We start from the raw sequence: 20,789 nt of genomic DNA, 5'->3' as shown, positions 1-20,789 counted from the left end.
GACAAGCATTGTATCACATCCACTTCAGAGATAGATAGATAGATAATCATATAGATGAAAACACAGATCTTTGTGAAGCCATTCTCCAGATTTCTGGCGCTTTCCCCACATCCCAGGAGACAACCAGAAAAGCCAAAGATGAGCAACTGGTGAATCCAGATGTCTGGGATTGCAGTTTCAATCAACTTTTATCTAGAACTGGTAGTCCAACAACACTAGTTTGTCAATCTTTGACATGTCACTTTTCTCCTGGAATGGGATACAAGGTGGCTCACAAATATAAGGTTTGATGGAATATGGCCATACAGCCTGGGAAACTCACAGCAATCCAAATATAAGGCTTGTCCTTGTATTAATAATATAATGGACACTAGAAGGAAAACTGCATTGTCTGCTTAGAGCTTTACTGTCTCTCAAGGCTCCTGGAACCTGGATCAGTTAGGGTGGATTTATGGGTGCTTGGTTTCATTGGTGAACAAGTTCAAGCAAAATGCAAAAAAAGAACTATTTCTAAATCCTCCAGACACTGTACAATAAGGCTGCATAGTTGGCTTTTTTTTTGTGAGTCTCTATGAGAGAGCAATTGGAGTAAGATTAGGTAGACTCATTTTCTAGTGACCATTCAGCCATGAAGTTCACTGGGTTTCCTGTTGAGAACCACCAGCCTAAAGTATTTCACAGCGCTGTTGCAAGGAGAAAATGACAAGGTAGAAGAAAGACTTGGGAAAAGGAAGGGTACTGATCCAATAAAAAAATATTATTTATTTATTTACTATATTTATACCCCACTCTTCACACTGTGAAGGGGACTCAGAGTGGCTTAGAGATTATAAATACAAATAAATAAATACAGTGATGTACAACCTGGAAGCTCAAATGCAAAGTTGTGCCAGATCTCCAGGGGACTTGCATCTGGGATGCTGAACTTAAACAATGCATTGTATTACATCTTTGTTTTGCTTCTTTGAACATTTTTCTCCAGTCTTACAGCTGAGATAGTGTGCATCTGTGCAAGCATTGACCAGGGTGATTTCTTGTTTCAAAAGGCAGTACTGCATTATCCAAAAATCCTTTGCAGCACCACAAAAGCTATTGCAATACCGCAAGGGATCCTGGTACAAAACATGTGACCTCATTTGCATCTTTAAAAGGAGTGCTCCCCTAGTGACTCCTTGGATAGTTGTGTTGTGTACCTTGTACCTGTGGTGCATTGTAGCGGAACCTTTGTGCTACGGTCCTTGTTGAGCGCAGTGGATGGATTGGAGACGGACAACTGGAATAATTCCAAGAAAGCAGTTTTATTTGGCTAATGGCCACTAGGGTTCCCCCTCGCACAAAATAAGTGCTTTTCCCAGGGAGAACCCCCAGTGGCGGGCTGAGTAAATATTTATACACACTACAGGGTTCGGGTTATGCCCGCCCACAAGCAAATTCATTGGCTTAGAGTTGTGACGCTGCCTGACTTGGACCCAATCAGTGCTGACCAGCGGGCCGGCCGCACTCTTTCTGTGCCGTGCTCACAATCATTCAGAGCGCCTGCGTACGCATGCGCTGTTTGTTTATCTTTAGCTTTCATTTCTTCAGAAACACATGATTTCCCAGAAGTCACATGTTTCTGTGAGTTTATGCACCCGGGTCGCTAGCTGTCGCCATCTCTGCCCATATATGGTATTTCCTGGGGTTCTTTAACCTCCCGCCTCACTCCCCCATTTTCTTTTTGCGAAGCGCATGTACAAAAGCTGAAGCAAAGCATTATGGTTCCATCCAATCCCGCTTGGCTTGGAGTATAGCTATCTTTTCTCCAGGTAAAGATTGTGTGACACACCTAGTACACATTTGCATCATTATTGGAGTGCAGCACATAACTATGAGAACAATGAACAATCCTAAAATCCCTACCAACAATATGTCCTTCAACCATTCTACTGAGGGTAACCAGCTAGTCACCCAGGAGAAGGGAGACCAACCTTCTACCTCCTGGACATTATTGTAAATTAGCTTTTGCAATGACTCGATGTCATCTTCAATAGTACTATTCAAGTTATGAAATTTCACTACACAACGCCCTCTAACCATGGCGCATAACCCCTTGGCCGCCAGTAGGTAGTCAAGGGCCAACTTATGCTGTAGGGCCATCTGGCTGATTTCTTCTACTTCAGACTGGATTTCCCGGAAAATTTTACCAGTGGCATTTATGGACTTTTCAAGGCGGCAAGTCAGGCCCAGAACACTTCTACGATTTGCTTGAGCTACAATCCCTGGGTAAGCACCCAGGGTCAACAAGCCTGTGATCAGGCCTCCTCCTACACGGGAGGCTTCTGAACCTGACAGGGCCTTGTTAATAATGACCTCATCCGAGCATTCTGGTCCTAGAGGGCCTGTTTGCACAATGTCCCGTTTCAGGCGCTGATGCCTTTTGTGTAAGACCTGAACTGGGAATGTCAAATAACCCACACCGACACACTGGTAGTTGCCGGGGTGATAATTTGTGGCCCATTTATCAAAGAAAAACCATAGATTTGGATCCCTAATTTGCCATAACGGACAGAGGCTTTTACCTAGGCTCAGTTGGGTTAATTGTTGCAGTATGTTCATATAAGATTTTAGGCCCTCAATAGAATCATTCACACTAAATGTAGGATAATCTGGATACCTGCTAGCCCACTCGGTTGCGGTTAGATTTAATCGTGAGACATAAGATGTATTAAATCGTCCATGTAGATAGAACCGGTCTCGACAATGGGAGTAATTGCCTAATCGGGAAAAGAACGCCTGCCTAGTTCCCCATTGTCTCCACTCAGAATTCCATATTCCCGATCCTCCACAACAGAAGCACAAACCCCTGGTCGAGGTATGGTATCTAAACCGTCGAAACCGAGTTTTATTTATTTATTGCGGTATGCTAGAAAACACGGTAGGTGGACCCTCCTGAGCCTTGGACAATCCCTCCAACACAATCTGTGGTTCATCAATTAAATCGGGAAGAAATGAAAAATCTCCTATGGTGAGGGGGTGTTCATATATTAATGCTACCTCTTTCCCGTGCTGCTCAAACATATAATTGGCATGTTCTTTTATCCAATTCCCATGTGCTCTTTTTCCAAAAGAGAGAATAAAACTCAGCACAAATAATATACCAAACACAGTGCGCTTTCCTCCCCTCCCCATAACTTGTCTCCCACTTTTTCCTCTCAAAATGTCTAGCCACCATCTCCCGGAGAGCGCCTTTGTTGGGCCATGCTGCGACATACTTGACCACCGACGCTCCGTTGCACCCGAAGGGATCAGCTTCATGGCCTTGTTGACCCCTTAGGGAGTTGCCGGATGATCCTGAGTCTCAGGTCCTCACCAGGAACTCGCTCCGTCCGCCACTCCTCAGGTGCTAGTTTTACACGGGTGTAATGTATCCACGGCTTAATCTCCTTCACCTTCACTGCAGTGGGGGTAGACAGGAGCACAACATAGGGTCCTCGCCACTTGGGTCCCAATGGCTCAATCTTCCAATCCTTGACCAGAACCTCGTCACCGGTTGAAAAACAATGTAGAGGTGTGGTAGGGAATGGTGGGTTCAATTCAGAAATGTATTTTTCTAACTGCTGCATTTGTCTGCCCAAAGCCTGAACCTGGGCCAATGTCTGTTTCTCTCCTATGAGGTGTTGCTCAGCTCCTGTCTCTAAGGCTCCCTTCAAGTTCAAAGGGGGTCGTCCATAGAGTCTTTCAAAAGGGGAGAGTCCTGTCCGTTTGTGTGGTGTACATCTGATTCTTAATAATGCCATGGGCAAAACCACCGTCCACGGCAATCCTGTCTCTTGGCAAAGTTTCCCAAGCTGAGCCTTTAATGTCCTATTCATTCTTTCCACTTTTCCAGAAGATTGGGGTCTATATGCACAATGTAACTTCCATTTTATGCCCAAAATTCTACATAATCCTTGCACGGCCTGTTGAATATATGCGGGGCCATTATCTGACCCAATTTCTAAGGGTATGCCAAATCTGGGAATAACATCTTTCATTAGAGCTCTTGACACCTCCACAGCCTTCTCAGTCCTTGTAGGGTAAGCCTCCACCCATCCTGTGTATGTGTCCACGAACACCAGTAAATATTTGTATCCTTTGTATGGGGGCATTTCTGTAAAGTCAGTGACTAAAGCTTCAAAGGGTACCCCACCCACATGTTGGACTCCTGGTGGCTTGAGGGGTCCTTCTCTGGGGTTATTTTTGATACATGTCCAGCATCTTCGGGCTGCTGCTGCCGTTAGGCTATGTAATCCATCGATATACAACTGTCGTCCTAGCAGATTTGCCAATGCCATTTTTCCTAAATGTGTGTTTTGGTGCATGTGTTGGACTAAGTGCCATGCCAAGTCCTTAGACACGGGCGTCTGGCATCACTATGAGTTCTCCTGACCACTGACCCTTCTCCTTTAAGGCCCATTCTTCTTCCTCTGGTGTATATGTAATGTTATGTTCAGTTAATTCTACCTGTAGGGCCATTACCTGATGTTCAATATAGGGCAGCCTAGCTGCCTCTTTGGCTGCCAGATCAGCCTGCCTATTTCCTTGCACTACGGGATCGTCTCCACGTTGGTGCCCTTTACAATGCATCACAGCCACCTGCCTTGGCTTCCAAACCGCCTCCAGGAGATCCACAATCTCTCCAGCATGTTTCACGCACTTTCCTCCAGACGTGAGGAGCCCGCGCTCCTTGTACAGTGCTCCGTGTGCGTGGAGGGTAGTGAAGGCATATTTTGAGTCTGTGTAGACGTTGACCCGCTTTCCGCTTGACAATTCCAACGCTCGGGTCAGGGCAATCAATTCGGCCTTCTGGGCAGAAGTCCCCGGGGGCAGTGACCCTGCTTCCAGCGTCTCTCCCCCCCACCGGACAACCGCATAACCTGAGTGTCTTTGATTATTTTCCATAAAGGAGCTTCCATCTGTGAACAGAGTGTCGTCCACCTTAGTCAGTGGCACATCCTTCAAATCCGGTCGACTGGAGAATACCTCATCCATCACCTGGGCACACTGATGGATCTTGGTGTCTCCTGGAGTCGGGAGCAAGGTGGCCGGATTCAGAGTGGAGCAAGTCTCCAGGGTCACCAGTGGGTTGTCACACAACAATCCCTCATATTTCATTAACCTCTCACTTGTGAGCCAGCGCGGTCCCTTAGTGTCTAACAGTGCCTTAACGCTATGGGGCACCTTAACTGTCAGTGGCTGTCCTAGGGTCAATTTATTTGCTTCTTTGATTAAATCTACTGATGCTGCCACAGCCCTCAGGCAAGGTGGCAATCCACGAGCCACTGTGTCCAATTGCTTTGACAAGTAGGCAATCGGCCTTTGCCATGAACCTAGTGGTTGGGTCAATACTCCAACCGCTGTTCCTTCCCGCTCTGCAGCGAACAGAGTGAATGGTTTTTCCAAATCAGGCAGTCCTAATGCTGGAGATGACATCAATGCTTCTTTTAATGCCTTAAACGCCTATTGACATTCTTCTGTCCACTCAAACGGATCTTCTCTTCCACCTCTCGTAGCCTGGTACAGTGGCTTAGCCAACACGGCGTAGTTGGGGATCCACTGTCTGCAATATCCTGCTGATCCCAAAAATTCCCGCACCTGTCGCCGGGTACTGGGAGTGGGGATGGCGCAAACAACTTCCTTTCTTTCAGCTCCTAACATCTTCTTTCCTTCGGTCAGATGGAACCCCAAATATTTCACCGTGGGACAGCACAACTGGGCCTTTTTCCTTGATACTTTGTAACCCTTTATTTCTAATTCCTTGAGTAGCCTCAAAGTATGGTCTCTACTGCCCTCTAGTGTCCGGCAAGCGACAAGCAGGTCATCTACATACTGAAGCCAAATTCCCTCTTCCTTAGGTATTACAAAATCCTGTAAGTCTTTGGCCAGGGCTTGACCAAAAATGGTCGGGCTGTCCCGGAACCCCTGAGGAAGGCGTGTCCAAACATACTGGGTCCTTTGCCCTGACTGCTGAGATTCCCACTGGAAAGCAAAGATCGGTTGGGATACAGGGGCCAATCGAATGCAAAAGAATGCATCCTTTAAATCCAATACAGTAAACCATTTGGCAAATGCTGGTACTAGACTCATCATGATGTATGGATTAGGCACTACTGGGGTTAGGGGAATGGTGACTTGATTTACAGCCCGCAAATCTTGAACTGGGCGATATTCTCCTTGTCCTCCAGGTTTCTTGACTGGGAGCAGGGGCGTGTTCCATGGGGAACTGCATGGTACCAATATCCCATGCTGCAGAAGTCGCTCTAGATGCTTTCTGATCCCCTGCACCGCCTCTCGACTGACGGGATACTGTGGCTTACATATGGGTCCCATTCCTCTTTTCACTTCCACCACCACCGGTGGAACATATTTAGCTAATCCTGGAGGATTATCTTCTGCCCACACTAAAGGAGTCTCATGCCATGGCCATTGTATTTCTTCAGTAAAAATCCTAACTTGAAACAGTCTCCATTCCTCTTCCATGGGAAATGATAGTTCCATTTGTCCATTCTTCATGAACTGGAGTTGTGCTTGTAATTTTGATAAAATGTCCCTTCCCAATAAAGGGACTGGGCAGTCTGGAAGATATAACATCTTATGCTTGACCTGATGTCCGGCCAGATTGCAGGTGCGTTCCTTGAGGAAGGGGCACTTCTGGGTCTTCCCAGACACCCCTATTACTTTCGTAGTTTCCCGAGTTGGTGGACTAATTTTTGTATTTACTACTGATTTTTCGGCACCTGTGTCCACTAAAAAGTCCAATTGTTGGTCCCCGATTTCAAGTGTGACCATCGGCTCCCCGGGGTCCAACAAAACAAGAGCCTGGCTTCCTCATTCCTCTCCTCCATCCATATCTTCCCATTCTTCTTCCATCACAGCTGCTGCAGCTATCACCTCTCTCGCAGGAAAAGGTACGTAGTTTCTACGTCCTCTTCCCCTTCCTGGGTTTCTTCCTCTCTCAGGCCTTCCTCTTTCTCTCGGTCCTTCCTGACTTCCTTCTCTTCCTTCTGGGCATTCACCTTTCCAGTGTCCAAACTTCTTACATTTAGCACATTGGTCTCGACCTAACCTCCGAGGGGGCCCTCTTCTTCCTCCTTGTCCCCCTCTGGCATATCCTCCTCTTCCTCTCTGTCCACTTGCACTCTGTTCCATCATGGTGACTAATGCTTGGTATTCCTGCTTCTTCTTCCTGTCCTTCTTCTCTTCTTCTACCTGGTCCCTTGCCATATAAACTTGATCTGCGAGTGCCAACAATTCATTCATAGTCTTTCCTAGAAATCCTGGTTGCTTTTGAATCTTTCTCCGGATGTCAGGAGCCGCTTGACTGATAAAAGACTGTTGAATCACCCTCCTACCGTTTTCATCCTCCAAATTATACGGGCTATACTTTCTATATGCTGCCTCCAGCCTTTCCAAAAAGGCTGTTGGTGACTCAGATTTTTCCTGTACCACTCCCTGAATTTTTATAATGTTGACGGGTCGCGGCGGGCCCCTCTTTACTGCTTCTACCAATATACGCTGGAATCCTTTCAGTCTCTGCAAATGTCCTTCTTCTGCGGTGTCCCATTGGGGATCTATTTCCACAGGAAACCTCTGTGCTCCCCACTCGGCTGCATCACCATCTTGTGGGGCCCCAACCTGGGCTATGGCTACCCCATTATTCAACACTGCTCTTCTCTCTTCTGATGTGAACAACATATTCAACAATTGTCTGCAATCTTGCCAGGTGGGATTATGGGTTGCCATAATCCCTTCCAATAGCCTAGCCATAGCTTGGGGTTCTTCACTATAAGGTGGAGTATTATTTTTCCAATTCAAAATGTCACTACTACTGAAAGGCACTACCTGGTATGCTTGAACTATCTCATTCCTGTTGTTTATCACAGGCACCGTTCTCAAGGGCATCTGGAGGGCCGGTCTGGTCGGTGAATCACCAGGCCACACCGGAGCTCCATGTCTCCGAGTTTGTGCCGGAGAAGCATCACTGGGCATCCGTTGTGACTTCTTCTTTTCCTTTGTTTCCTCCTGATATTTTTCTAGGCTAGGATAGTGTTTCTTGGCCGCTTCGGTTGACTCTGGAGAGTAGGGTGGGGGTCTCGTTTCTAGTGTAGGTGCACCGGAAACTGTTCCCTGGGGTGGGGGCGGTGGCAAGGGTGGCGGCAGTAATTCCTGTTGTCTAGCCTGTACACTCAACTGTAAATCTGGGTAGTCCTCCTCATTGGATTGGAAAACTTCCTTCTTTTTCCCTTCCTTCTTCACCACCATACATTTGCCATTCCTGCACTGTCGAACCCAACCTGGATCTTCTCTAACTACCCGTTCCCAAGTAGCAATATAGACCCACTGGTTCGGATGATTCACAGCACAATATTCTTCCACTGTTCGGATCAGTTTCAGATCCCACGTTCCTTCTACTTGCCAACCTAACCCAAACTCTGGCCATTCTCCCTGACACAAATTCCTCAGTCTATAATCTCTCAGGTCCCTTGGATTGCCTGCTACGGCTCTGATAGCAAAAGAGCCAAAATTATCTAAGATGCATTGTAAGGGAGTGGAGCTCTTTGAATTTTTCCCTCCCATCCTGCCTAATAGAGGGGACTGTCTTGGCCTGGGCACCCGGCCACTCAACGGCATGCGTCAGGAAACACAAGACAGAGCCCCTTTCTACCTCCCTGGGAACTTTTTGTGTCCCTCCCGGCGCCGGTGTTCCCTTAATGTCTCATGCAACCACTATACTTGCCAGATTTCTGTAGACGTCGGACCAACCTTCGCCCCTGGACTTTTCCCTGGATCCTTTTCCTCCTGGCTGGTTTCTATGGAACCTCGCTGGTGTTGCAGCTCCCACCGTCAGTCGGCGTTGGCATCAGAGGCAAGCACCGCAGCCGGTCTCGTCTCACGGTAGTTGCCTCAGGCCCCCACTGCCGAGTTGGGGCCGTCCCGCCAACGGGATCCGTCTCCAACCTCCTGGCCCGCCTTATAGGAAATCACGTCGGGGTCACCAGAAAATGTAGCGGAACCTTTGTGCTACGGTCCTTGTTGAGCGCAGTGGATGGATTGGAGACGGACAACTGGAATAATTCCAAGAAAGCAGTTTTATTTGGCTAATGGCCACTAGGGTTCCCCCTCGCACAAAATAAGTGCTTTTCCCAGGGAGAACCCCCAGTGGCGGGCTGAGTAAATATTTATACACACTACAGGGTTCGGGTTATGCCCGCCCACAAGCAAATTCATTGGCTTAGAGTTGTGACGCTGCCTGACTTGGACCCAATCAGTGCTGACCAGCGGGCCGGCCGCACTCTTTCTGTGCCGTGCTCACAATCATTCAGAGCGCCTGCGTACGCATGCGCTGTTTGTTTATCTTTAGCTTTCATTTCTTCAGAAACACATGATTTCCCAGAAGTCACATGTTTCTGTGAGTTTATGCACCCGGGTCGCTAGCTGTCGCCATCTCTGCCCATATATGGTATTTCCTGGGGTTCTTTAACCTCCCGCCTCAGCATGAAAGTGGCTTCAATCTATTTCTAGGCATGTTCACATTTTCAACTTTTCTTCATGTTGTTAGAGAGGGTGTCCTTAAGAACAGAGAGTGAATCACTTTCTTAGCCCAAGGCATGAACTAGATTTTTGTAAAGGTTAGATATTTTGATCTGTTATTGTCAGTCATGTAAAGTTTTTCCCTTGTTCTTTTGCCTTTTCAGTATTTTATTAAGCGTGCTGCTCCCGTCTATCTTCTTTCTTCCCATTCCCACTGCATCTTTTTGTATTTTGTAGCACACCTGTAGCAACCTGTTACGTGCAGTAATGAGGCTGTCTTGCCTTTGAGCAATTAATTCATTATCTAATTAAAATAAATTCTGCAGTATTTCATCACAGGTGATACATTAGCATGCTTAATTAACAGTTGCTTTTAACCAAACAAACAGATCGCTTTGTTGTGGAAATGGATATGGGGGAGGTAGGGTGAAAGGGTGAAATTAGCTTTATTGCTTTGCTGAATCAAGAAAATGTATTCCATTTTACAACTCTGCCAACAGCACCAAGATCTTCCACTAAAATCAAATTTTATCTGTGTTCGTTGAACAGATGAAGTATAGAGATTACTGGGTGAATTATTTGAAACCCCGAGGCAGCTAAGGGTTTATTTCTCTTGGAAAATACTGAGGAACAATCAGGTCCATTGGGCCTAAGTGCTCTAAAAGCACCAGATCCTGTTTGATCTTGAAGTTCAAAAGGGCCAGCTGTGGTTTTTATTTGGATGAGAGACCACCAATGAATCCCAGGCAGTGTAGGCTGCATGTCAGAGAAGGAACTGGCAAAAGCACCTCAGTACCTAAGACAACCCTAGGAAATTCATAGGGTTGCCATAATTCAACCAGTCACTTGTAAGTAAAAGGTAAAGGTTTTCCCCTGACTTTAAGTCTAGTCATGTCCAACTCTGGGGGTTGGTGCTCATCTCCATTTCTAAACCAAAGAGCCGGTGTCCGTAGATACCTCCAAGGTTATGTGGCCGGCATGACTGCATGGAGTGTCATACCTTTTTGCTGGAGTGGTACCTATTGATCTACTCACATTTGCATGTTTTCGAACTGTTAGGTTGGCAGAAGCTGGGGTTAACCATGGGAGCTCACCCCGCTCCCCAGATTCGAACTGCCGACCTTTCAGTCAGCAAGGTCAGCAGCTCAGTGGTTTAACCCACTGCGCCACTAGGGGCTCCTTGTAGGTACATGCACACAATTAGGCCGATGCAATGCTTCCTTTTGAATACCTTCCTTTGGGACCATTATTTTTGTGCCTCTACCTGTGAGTAGATACAACATTGCTGGCCATACCTCGAGGGCAAAGTGGAAGCTAACTAACCAATTTCACAACCTGGTTGTTGCCTCACCAGGGCAGCCATCCCTTTCCCCTTCCCACAACAGCTTACAGAGCGTCTGTGTTGGCTGGAGTGCTCTGTACTCATAAAGGTCATCAGCCAAGGCACGTGCCATTTCTCATGCCACCTTCCAAATTAACTACTTCCTGACAGCTGAGTCTGCCCATATTGTTACGGCTCCATAAGAAGGCAAGCCAACAGCAAGGCTCAAGGGCCTTTTGGCAAGTGCTGCTGCATTGTCAGGCCAGAATGCTGTAGAAAAGGGGAATTGCAACCTGAATCTTAAGGTGCATCTATGCTGTAGAATTAATGCATTTTGACACCACTATAGCTCAATGCTATGGAATCCGAGGCGTTGCAGTTTTACAAGTTCATTAGTCTTCTCTGCCAAACAATGCTGGAACCTCACTAAACTACAACTCCCAGAATTCCATTGCATTGAACCATGGCAGTTAAAGTGGACTCCCAATTGCATTATTTCTACAGTGAGGATGCACTGCTAATGTTAGTACCCACTAAAGTTGAATAGTGGGCTTTTCCTGCATGTTGACACACCATTTCAATGGGTCTTCTCTAATTAGGATTACTTAATACATGTTGGGCCATTTTCTGCCTTACAGGTTAGATCACAAAAGCTGAGTACTTGATATTGTCACTGAGTCTTTTATTGTTTGCTGTTGTTCTGTTCCTTCTAGTTGAGGCCGACCTATTGCAATCCTATCATAGGGTTTTTCTGGCAAATTTTATTAAGCCTTCCCTTGACTATAACCCGAACCAATGCTCCTGAAAGCAGCAGCCAATGGTTTATGGACCAGTGTTTATCCATAGACCATTGGCAATCAGTCCCGATCTGATCTTCCACTGAAATTGCTGGAATAGAGTTAGTTATAGCAGGCCAAGATCTGGAGACTCCCTTCTCAGTCACATTCTCACTTAGCAGCACTTAGTGACCACAGAGACTGCCTTCAGCAGTTGTATCTGACAGGGTTTGAAGTCTAAGCTGGAACTTCAGCATCCAAAGGCTCCCCACTGCTAAACTGTAGCATTAGCTGTATGGCTTCGTTATATGCTAGCACATATTGCAGACTGGGGAAACAAACTTTGCAAATGCAAAATTTCATCCACAACAGGATCACAGATTGAAGCAAGACTGAAAACAAAAATGCAGGTTGTCTCTGCTACCCTATCAATATTTGTTTAGAAGAGGGGGTGACTTTTGGAGGACTGCTATCCCCAGAATCCCCTAGCTAGCTAAATAATTTCCCCAAAAATCCGATTCAGAATTGTGTACCAAATGTGTAAGTTTAAGAACAAAATCAAGCAGGAGTAGTAGCACCTGCCACATTCCCTTGTTGTTGCAAACCATTATTTGCAGCCCCAAACAAAAAGACAGATGACTCAGGCCTGCTGTGCTTTCAGTCATTGCAAGCTGTGGAATAGGACAGATCAAAAAGAAAAAGGGAGGGACAGGGGTACATAGGCCATGGACTTGCTTCAGAGTTTCAGAGGGGAAGAAGGACTCCTGGAGTTCAAAAAAGCTTGGAAAGAAGAAGGGCTTGCCCTTTGGCCTCGGCACATTATAGTTTCATAGGGAATGCAGCTCCCAGCAGGCTCTGCAGTGATTACAGGAGTTGGGAAACTGTCAGCACTCTGCCTCCAGCCCAGTCAAGGCAGAAAATATAGAAGAAATAAACTGGAAAAGTTCAGGGAGAGGTTTCTAGCTCTCTGCACTGGCACTCTTTGAGAAGATCATAATAGGTTTTCCCCAGCACCATTCATTAGTCTCTGGGAGTGCTGCCATGTTTTTCTCTGGAATTCCTTGTCTCCATCGGTCCATCTGATCTCTTGCTGTGAGCTGAGTGTGGGTAGATTCACTTTGCCGGTCACCCACATGCATCTGTCAGCAGTTGAGAAAGCTGCTTTTTTTGCACTACAATTACCCAAATCCCCCACAATCCTTCATCTTGTAGTCCAAAACCCAGGCTGCCTGGGCTTTAGGAAGACTGAGATTCTTAGTGGCAGCGAGGAGCCATGTAAGGTTTTTGTATGAAATCACTTAGATGCATATTGACCTCCCTATGGGTCAGAGTGCTCAAAACAAGAGTTTTTTGTCCAAGCTGAATTTGACCCTGGTTTTCTCCAAAAGACCCAGGGAACCTAGGAGAAGGTGGAGTGAAGGACCAGGTATGCTTCAGCACACAGCAACATTTGTCTGGTGGCAGCAACGTGGGGTGTAGCCGCAAGACAAGAAGTGGGAGCTTTTGCAAATGTGTCTAAGAAGAAATACGTCTCTGCCATTTGTAATCAGATATTTCAGCGCTGTAGTGGGTTTGTAACTCTTTAGGTTCTGGTATTTAAGAACAGCTATGTTGTTGTTGTTGTTGTATTACTTGAATCACCACCACACTCCTGCTCCCTCCCTCCAGATCCTTCAAGGAACTGAGTTTCCCTACAGCAGACCCATACAGCAGTCTCCTACAAAAACACCTTGCATGGGTAGTGCCCAGTTCGCCTTTGGGGCAGTTGGCAGGAGAGGAGTGTGACTCACTGGGCTGAGCGTGCCCACACAGCCCCAACCGACCGCCCATTTGTGCCCTGCCTATGCCACAGATGTAAAGCAAAAACATGCCTGCCTTTGGCAACAAGGCAATGCCGTGAGAGGAGGTAATTAAGAGTTCACCCTGGGAACAAAGTGGGCAGAGCGCAGGTGCCCTTGACTTCCCCTCGGCAATCTGTGCACAGAGGAGCACACGCCCCAACTGCCAACAGGAGGACAGCAGGGCAGAGCTGATACCTGGTGGCACTTGGCAATAGGCTGGATCAGACCAAAGGCCTTTGGGCTCTTCCTTGTTGCCCCCACAGTTACGCACTGGGTGCCTGTTTTCCCAGGACCAGCTGCCCTTACCACCTGTCCTTGGTTCTAGTGTTTTTGTTCATTGAGTGCCCTTGGTTCATTTCCAACTCTATCATGGGTTTTCCTGGCAAGGCTTTTTCGAAGTGCTTTTGGCTTTATCTGAGACTGAGAGAGAGTGACCTGCCCAAGGCCCCTAAGTTAGTGTCCATGGCTGAGTGGGGAAGTGAACTCTGGTCTCCAGAGTCCTAGAGTTGCACCCACACTGCAGAATTAATGCTCTTTGAGACCACACTAACTCCATGGCTCAATGATACAGAGTCCTGGGAGTTGTCATTCTGTGGATATTTACCTTCCTTTGTCAAAGAGCTCTGCAGCCACAGCAGACTACAAATCCCAGAATTACTGGCAGCCACAGTGGTGCCAAACTACTATTATGGTACATTGTGGATGGGAGTTCAGTCATAACAGTCAAACCAGTACACTACACTCTCTCTCTTGGTTCCAATGCAAGGCCCGTGTATTTCCCCTGCAATGAATATGAAGCAAGAAAGCATATGAACATTGGCTGCATCTACACTGTCATATGATGCAGTTTCATAATGCAGTTTAACTGTATTAAACTGCATCATATGGTTAACTGCCATATAATGCAGTTCAATACAGTTAAACAATGCAGTGTAGATGGGGCCATTATCCCCCCCCCCCCCCCCAGGAACACAATACTCTGGGATTTTTGGTTGACTTCTGGATTGTGTATGTGTATGTACAGTTTTCCCCTTGGCTTTAAGCCTGGAGTTTTCTGACCAGGAAGGAATATCTGGCTTGGATGAGGTCCAAGCAATTCCGGATCATTGGCACAGGGAAGCAGGAGGCAACCAGCTGAGGCCTCATGACGTCCCTTGGAAAGGTCAGTCAACCACATCACAGCATCCTGAGGGTCACTTGTTGGAACACGGTCAAGCGTCCAGCTCTGGGGCAACTAACCAAGGAGAGGTCTTTCCAGCTTTGTGGTCAAAAAGACCAGGGCCACACCTCCCAAATGGCAGCTTTGGGTGGAACCACACAGTCAGTGAAGGCCCATACTATGGCACTTTGCCCTGAACTCCAAAATATCTCTGTGGGAACCTACTCACATAGCTGGGTCTGGGATGAAGGAGGTCATTACAAGGGTGGCCTCCTGCAAGTTATCATTCAGGGCCCATCTCCTTGTTTCATATTGTACACAATAGAACAGGTCAGTGGATGGAGAACATGCAATGAATGCAAAAGGAAGGAAGAACAGCAATGAGAATTTCAGAAGATGAAGAGGAAAAATGTCAAGTGAGGAAAGGGTGGTTAGCAATAGCTGTACATGCAACTGTTTTTCATGGTCACAAAATTTCAGTGTCAACTCAAGAGGGACATACACCCTTAAATTATCACTTTTTTGAAGTGCAGTGACTTAAGTTTTGGCTGACAACTCTAATAGACCAGGGTTCAAATCCCTGCTCAGCCAATAAAACCACTTGGGTGACTTTGAACAAATCACTCACAGCTTCAGAGAAAGGCAGTGGCAAACTATTTTTAGTGAATTTACAAGAAAATTCTGTGATCGGGTTGTCATAGGGTCATAATGAGTTGGAATGACTTAAAGATACACAATTGCAACAACAGAGTTACAGCATATAGTACTTCCTCTTCTCTACCTTCTCTAGAACAGTCATCCTTAAATGCTTGAGCTTGTCCATGAGATAAACCTGCACAAGCTTTGTTTGTAGGCTCCTGTTGTGATCTTCAGTAAAGCATTCTGTTGTGCCTCACACACACACACACACACACACACTTGTAACTGTGTTTCTATATAAAGCAATGTTTTCTTTCCTTATTGACCATCAGTTAGGTTATTTTCTCACTGCAAATTTTCCATTTTACAGATTGGGCAAAAAAGGAAAAGAGATCACTTGATGAGTTCAAGACTCACCAAGCTGGAATTGTCTCGCCACTTTCCAAATGCAAAACTCCACATTCTTTAGCACCTGAATCCCAGACAAGGAATCCTTTAGTCTCACAGATTGCCCATTGCTCAATGTGAATAGTCAAGTTTGGGAGTCTGGAGTAGAAACAGACCTCACTTCATCTTCTTCCCTTGTCAGTCCCAGCTAAATCCTTTGGCTGAAAGAATGTGAAGAACAAAACATCTTTGCGTGGAGGAGTTTTGAAAGGGGGACGTCATCTCCTTCCCTCCTTTTCCCATTTGAGGGGCAGTGTGGGAGCTGAAGCCTCCCCCCGCAGAGCTGTGCTCCATGGCCTTGGGCTATTGTTGCAGACCATGACATCACCATCGTCCTTGGAGTTTCTTGGCCCGTTGGCCTGTTGTGAAGCCATGGCAGACTGATGAATGGGAGCGGGGGAGTCGGTTGAGCAGACAGAGGGGAAAGATGAAGGCTTTGGGGGACCCATACCTTGTATAAGTCCAGTTTCTCTGACCCAAAAAGAATTAAGCTTTCCTCAGCCTGGTGCACTGCAAATGTGTTGAGTGTGTAATTTCTAGGATTCCCAAGCAGCCTGGCTGGCTGGGTATGATGGAGGTTTTGGTCTCTGTATATCTGCAAAGCAACAGGCTTGGCCTTTGCAATCCATATTTACATGTGCTGTTGTACATTCATGAAATGTAAACCACTCAGATACAATAGTTAAATGGAGACCACATGTTCAGAGGCATTACGTCTGTGAAGAATTGGTGAAGACTAAGTGAGATTGAGGTGACCAAATAATAAAATAAAATAACAAAAGATGGCCACCACCAGAATTCTACTGCTTCTGAGTTTCCAAAGGTGTGTGCCTGAATGCTGTTGGAAAAAGGTATATTGGGCTACTAGCCCAATCTTGGACTTGGCCAGCCAACTTATTTGTATGTCATTATGCACTGAGTCCAAGATTTCAGCCAGCACAGCTGCATCAATTATAGTTGCTCCAGAGGATTGTGACGTCTGTTGCATGAGGTTAGCTCTATAAAGTTCCCACTTTGCCTGTGAGATCCACAAGTGGAGTACTTGCTGAGACTTCCTTGTATCCAAAGACTTTTTTTCTGGTTCTCACCTATTAGATGAAGTCAGGATGACAGCTTTCTTTTTATGAAGAACTAGAGGCCCTTTGACACGACACAATTACTGTATAGCACTTTCACTGCCGTGGCTGCACCCTGTGGCATTCTCCTGGGGCTTTTCTGTCCATCAAAGACATCAGAGGAGAATTCTTTGACTGGAGATGTTAGGTGCCCCTCCCTAAACTCCAATTTCCAGCATGGGGTGAGACCAAAGCATTTAAAGTGGGATCAAAGGGCTATCACTGGATACTGTGAAAGGACACCAGGTGGGATAACGGAACCTTCTGTACCAAAAGAGAGTTGCTTATTGAGACTTCCGCAGACACAAAGCAGGTAAAATAAAACAAGAGCCACACCCAGCGTGGCAGACAGAGCTTCACCAGGTGAGCATCAAAAAGTAAAGCAGGTTGCTCCAGTAAAGCCTCCTTCAAATGCATGTCCATTATGCCACTACTGAAAGCTCACAGTTCACCATTTTGCCCACTAAACTCCCCTGCCTTGGTCTGTTCTTTCTGGGCTCTATAATGCACTTACAGGAGTAAGCTCTTGCATACATGTACAAAGTATGCCTGGGCAGAATCATTCTGGGAGGGAAAGATACTATCCAGTGGTGCCTTCCTTCCCCCCACTACAGAATATATAAGTAGGGTAGATATGAATGTTATGGAAATGTATACACACACATATATACATTCATATGTAGACACACATACTTACTTTGTATCAGCCAGGGGCGTGAAACCTTTGTTCCTCCAGATGTTTTATTTATTTATTTATTTACGTACAGTATTTATATTCCGCCCTTCACACCCCGAAGGGGACTCAGGGTGGATCACATTATATACATATAGGGCAAACATTCAATGCCCATATATACATAGAACCGAGACAGAGACAGACAGACGCAGAGGCAATTTAACCTTCTCCTGAGGGGATGTTCGATTCTGGCCACAGGGGGGAGCAGCTGCTTCATCATCCACTGTGATGGCACTTCCTCATTCCAACGTCATAAATTAGTTAAATTTGCCTCCCCACTTTATAAGTGGTACCTTATTTCCTACTTGATAGATGCAACTATCATCTAAACTGTAGTTTTGGCCTACAGTTCCCATCAGCCCCAGTCAACCTAACCAGTGGTAGAGAACCAAAGATCCCCCACACTCTGTAAGGATTGTCATATTGAAAACTGGAAATAGCTGTGTAGAAGACAGAAAGTCGGCAGGCAGGTATTGCTTGTTGTCTGGTTGCATGACAAGAAACACCTGCTGAAATCCTCTCTCCTGTTCAGACGTTAACCGTTTTGTTCAACCGTTAAAAGTACAGGAGCCCTCTCTAGTTTTCAGTCCAACAACCAACACCTGGTATAAAAGGATGGAGTCATCCAAGAAAAACAAAGCTAATTGAGGAGCTCTGTCATGCACTTCAGGCTAGTGCAGGCTATTCTCCTGATAGTTTCGGAGAAAACAGAGACTTTTTGCCAAATTTTTATGGCTGGAGACCCCTGACATTTGTGCTCAACTCTCACTGTTTCTTTAGAGCAGTGGTTTTCAACCTGTTCTTGGCCTTCAGCTCCCAGAAATCCTAACTGGTAAATTGGCTGGGATTTCTGGGAGTTGTAGGGCAAAAACATCTGGGACCCCAGGTTGAGAACCACTGCTAGAATCTGTTAAGAAATCCTTTCCTTTCCTGCCAGGCTATTCAAAAGTGAATTTGCACCCCAAAGCTGTTTGGAGAAAAGAGGAGTATAGTCTTTCCCCCTTTTACAGAGAGTAGAACAACTGTATTTTTATTAATATTGCAGCAGGTAGCTGGGCTTCTCCCAGCCCCAAGGATATGAAACCCACCAAGTTGCCTTTGTACGGTAGTTATCGAATGGATGAGCATACTGTATTCTCTGAAGGTACAGATTTTGACTAAGGGCAATAGTTCTGGGGTACAATAAATAGGATGCAATGAAAGCCATCACAGTATGTGGTTTGAATGTTATACTAGGGCATTGGAAGACCAGGGTCTGAATCCAGGCTCAAGCATGGAAGCCCACTGGTGACCTGGATCAATTCACACTTTTTCAGCTTCAGAGAAAGTCAAGGACAGGCCTTGTCTGAACAAATCTGGCCAAGAAAACCCCATGATAGGTTTTTCTGTGGATCACGATATATCAGAAATGACTTCAAGGCACACAGCAACACAATAAAAGGCTATCAGGAGTGATTGTTTTTGCCACTAGAGGAAGCTCTAGCAGTTTTCTATCAGAACAATAGCTGGAGTAGATTTGAACCCTTAGCCCTAAAATATGTGGTTATAGTCAATATTTGAGACCAGAAACCAGCACAGATTTAGTTGGGGCATAGTGGTTGCAGACAAGTATTTGTACCATGCAAATCCTATACTCATTTTCTCAGACAGAAGTTCCACTGAAATTTACACAATCTAGTCTTGTGCAAGTGAATACAAGCTGCCAACTTTAACCTTTATTTTGGGGTGTCCTAATGTAGAAGTATGAAAGGGAATGGCAAAACAATAACAAGCAGTTATTTTTAAACCACAGTTGTCATTGTTCATCACTCCTGGGTCTATGGAGAATAGTTGGAGTTCTTTCCTCAAACCTTCCATGTCCATACTGATTTTGACAGACGGTTGTGTGTTCTCTTCCTCCACTTCTTACACTGTTTCCATTTTTAAAAAAAATAGTTTTTCTTGAACATACAAAGGAAAAAACATATTTATAGAATACAACAACACAAAACAAAATTGAGAATGCAAAGAGAAACAAAGCAAAACCATAACCATAGAAAACAATACATTTGTTCATTGCATATAAAAGTAACTAATTCACCTTTATCTACAACATACAACCTAAGTATACACGTTACAAACAAACACCTGCTAATCTACAAGCCTCCTGCTCATTGCTTGTTTAATTTTAACTTCTTATTTGTTACTCCCTTTAAGTGTCACTTTATTTCTGCCCTTCCACTTTTAATAACATTTTACATAATATAAGAAAACAATAACTGAAGATTGTCCCCATCTATGCTGGGTTGTTGTATGTCTTTTGGGCTGTTTGGCCATGTTCCAGAAGTATTCTCTCCTGACGTTTCGCCCACATCTATGGCAGGCATCCTCAGAGGTTGTGAGGTATGTATCTCACAACCTCTGAGGATGCCTGCCATAGATGTGGGCGAAACGTCAGGAGAGAATACTTCTGGAACATGGCCACACAGCCCGAAAGACATACAACAACCCTGTGATCCCGGCCATGAAAGCCTTCGACAACCCATCTATGCTGTTTAAAAATAATAAAGATGTCCCAGGGTCCATCCAGACAAGCTCTATATCCCAGGATCTGATCACAGGTTTTCTGCATTAAACTGGATTATATGAGTCCCCACTACCAGATAATCTGGGATAAACAGAACACTTGGGATCAGATCCTGGGATATAGGGCTTGTCTGGAAGGGCCCTGGTCTTTCTTAAATTTAGTCAAGGATTTCTCCTTAATCAACATCAGTAATTTGTCCATCTCAACTGTTTCTGAGCGTGCATCTTCACTGTAGAATTTATGCAGCTTGGCACCACTTTAACTACCGTGGCTCAATGCTATGGAATCCTGGGAGTTTTAGTTTTGCAAAGTCTCTAGCCTTTGCTGCCAAAAAGTGCTGGATCCTTGCCAAATTCCAGATCCCCGGATTCCATAGCCTTGAGCCATAGCAGTTGAAGTGGTGCCAAGCAGCATTGCAGGCGCACCCTATGGTGCTGGAAGGGTATTTGTTTTCAGCTGTTGAAACGTCACACAACTGTAGCAAATTTGCAATGTATAAATTTGCATGTATCATTGTCATTCCCATAACAGCTTCAGCAAGGTCTGCTTGCACAAATAAGTGGCTATTATGAACATTTGCAGTGGAAAGTATAATTTTCTTTCATTTTATATACCATTTTTAGTAAGAACTACCAGAACA

The 20,789-nt window shown here is 45.5% G+C and overlaps 2 protein-coding genes across 5 annotated transcripts in view; one reads left to right on the top strand and one right to left on the bottom strand.

Moving 5' to 3' along the window:
- caskin2 (CASK interacting protein 2) overlaps positions 1 to 20,789 on the top strand; it is a 138,087-nt gene that overhangs the window by 65,413 nt on the left and 51,885 nt on the right. The gene's annotated exons all lie outside the window — the stretch shown is intronic.
- On the bottom strand, positions 1,279 to 8,896 carry LOC134296246 (uncharacterized). The gene has a single exon (XM_062970600.1). It carries the CDS (start codon positions 8,647 to 8,649, stop codon positions 6,847 to 6,849), a length of 1,803 nt encoding a protein of 600 aa, XP_062826670.1. The 5' UTR covers positions 8,650 to 8,896; the 3' UTR covers positions 1,279 to 6,846.

This window comes from Anolis carolinensis, chromosome 2, assembly GCF_035594765.1.
Source record: "Anolis carolinensis isolate JA03-04 chromosome 2, rAnoCar3.1.pri, whole genome shotgun sequence".
NCBI classification, from domain to species: Eukaryota; Metazoa; Chordata; class Lepidosauria; order Squamata; family Dactyloidae; genus Anolis; species Anolis carolinensis.
Note: the sequence above shows the minus strand (reverse complement) of the source record. Positions and strands in the feature narration are given on the sequence as shown.

What these genes read in the sequence shown, in the direction of transcription:
- LOC134296246 (XM_062970600.1), bottom strand. Translation starts at nt 8,649, where the DNA reads ATGCCGTTGAGTGGCCGGGTGCCCAGGCCAAGACAGTCCCCTCTATTA.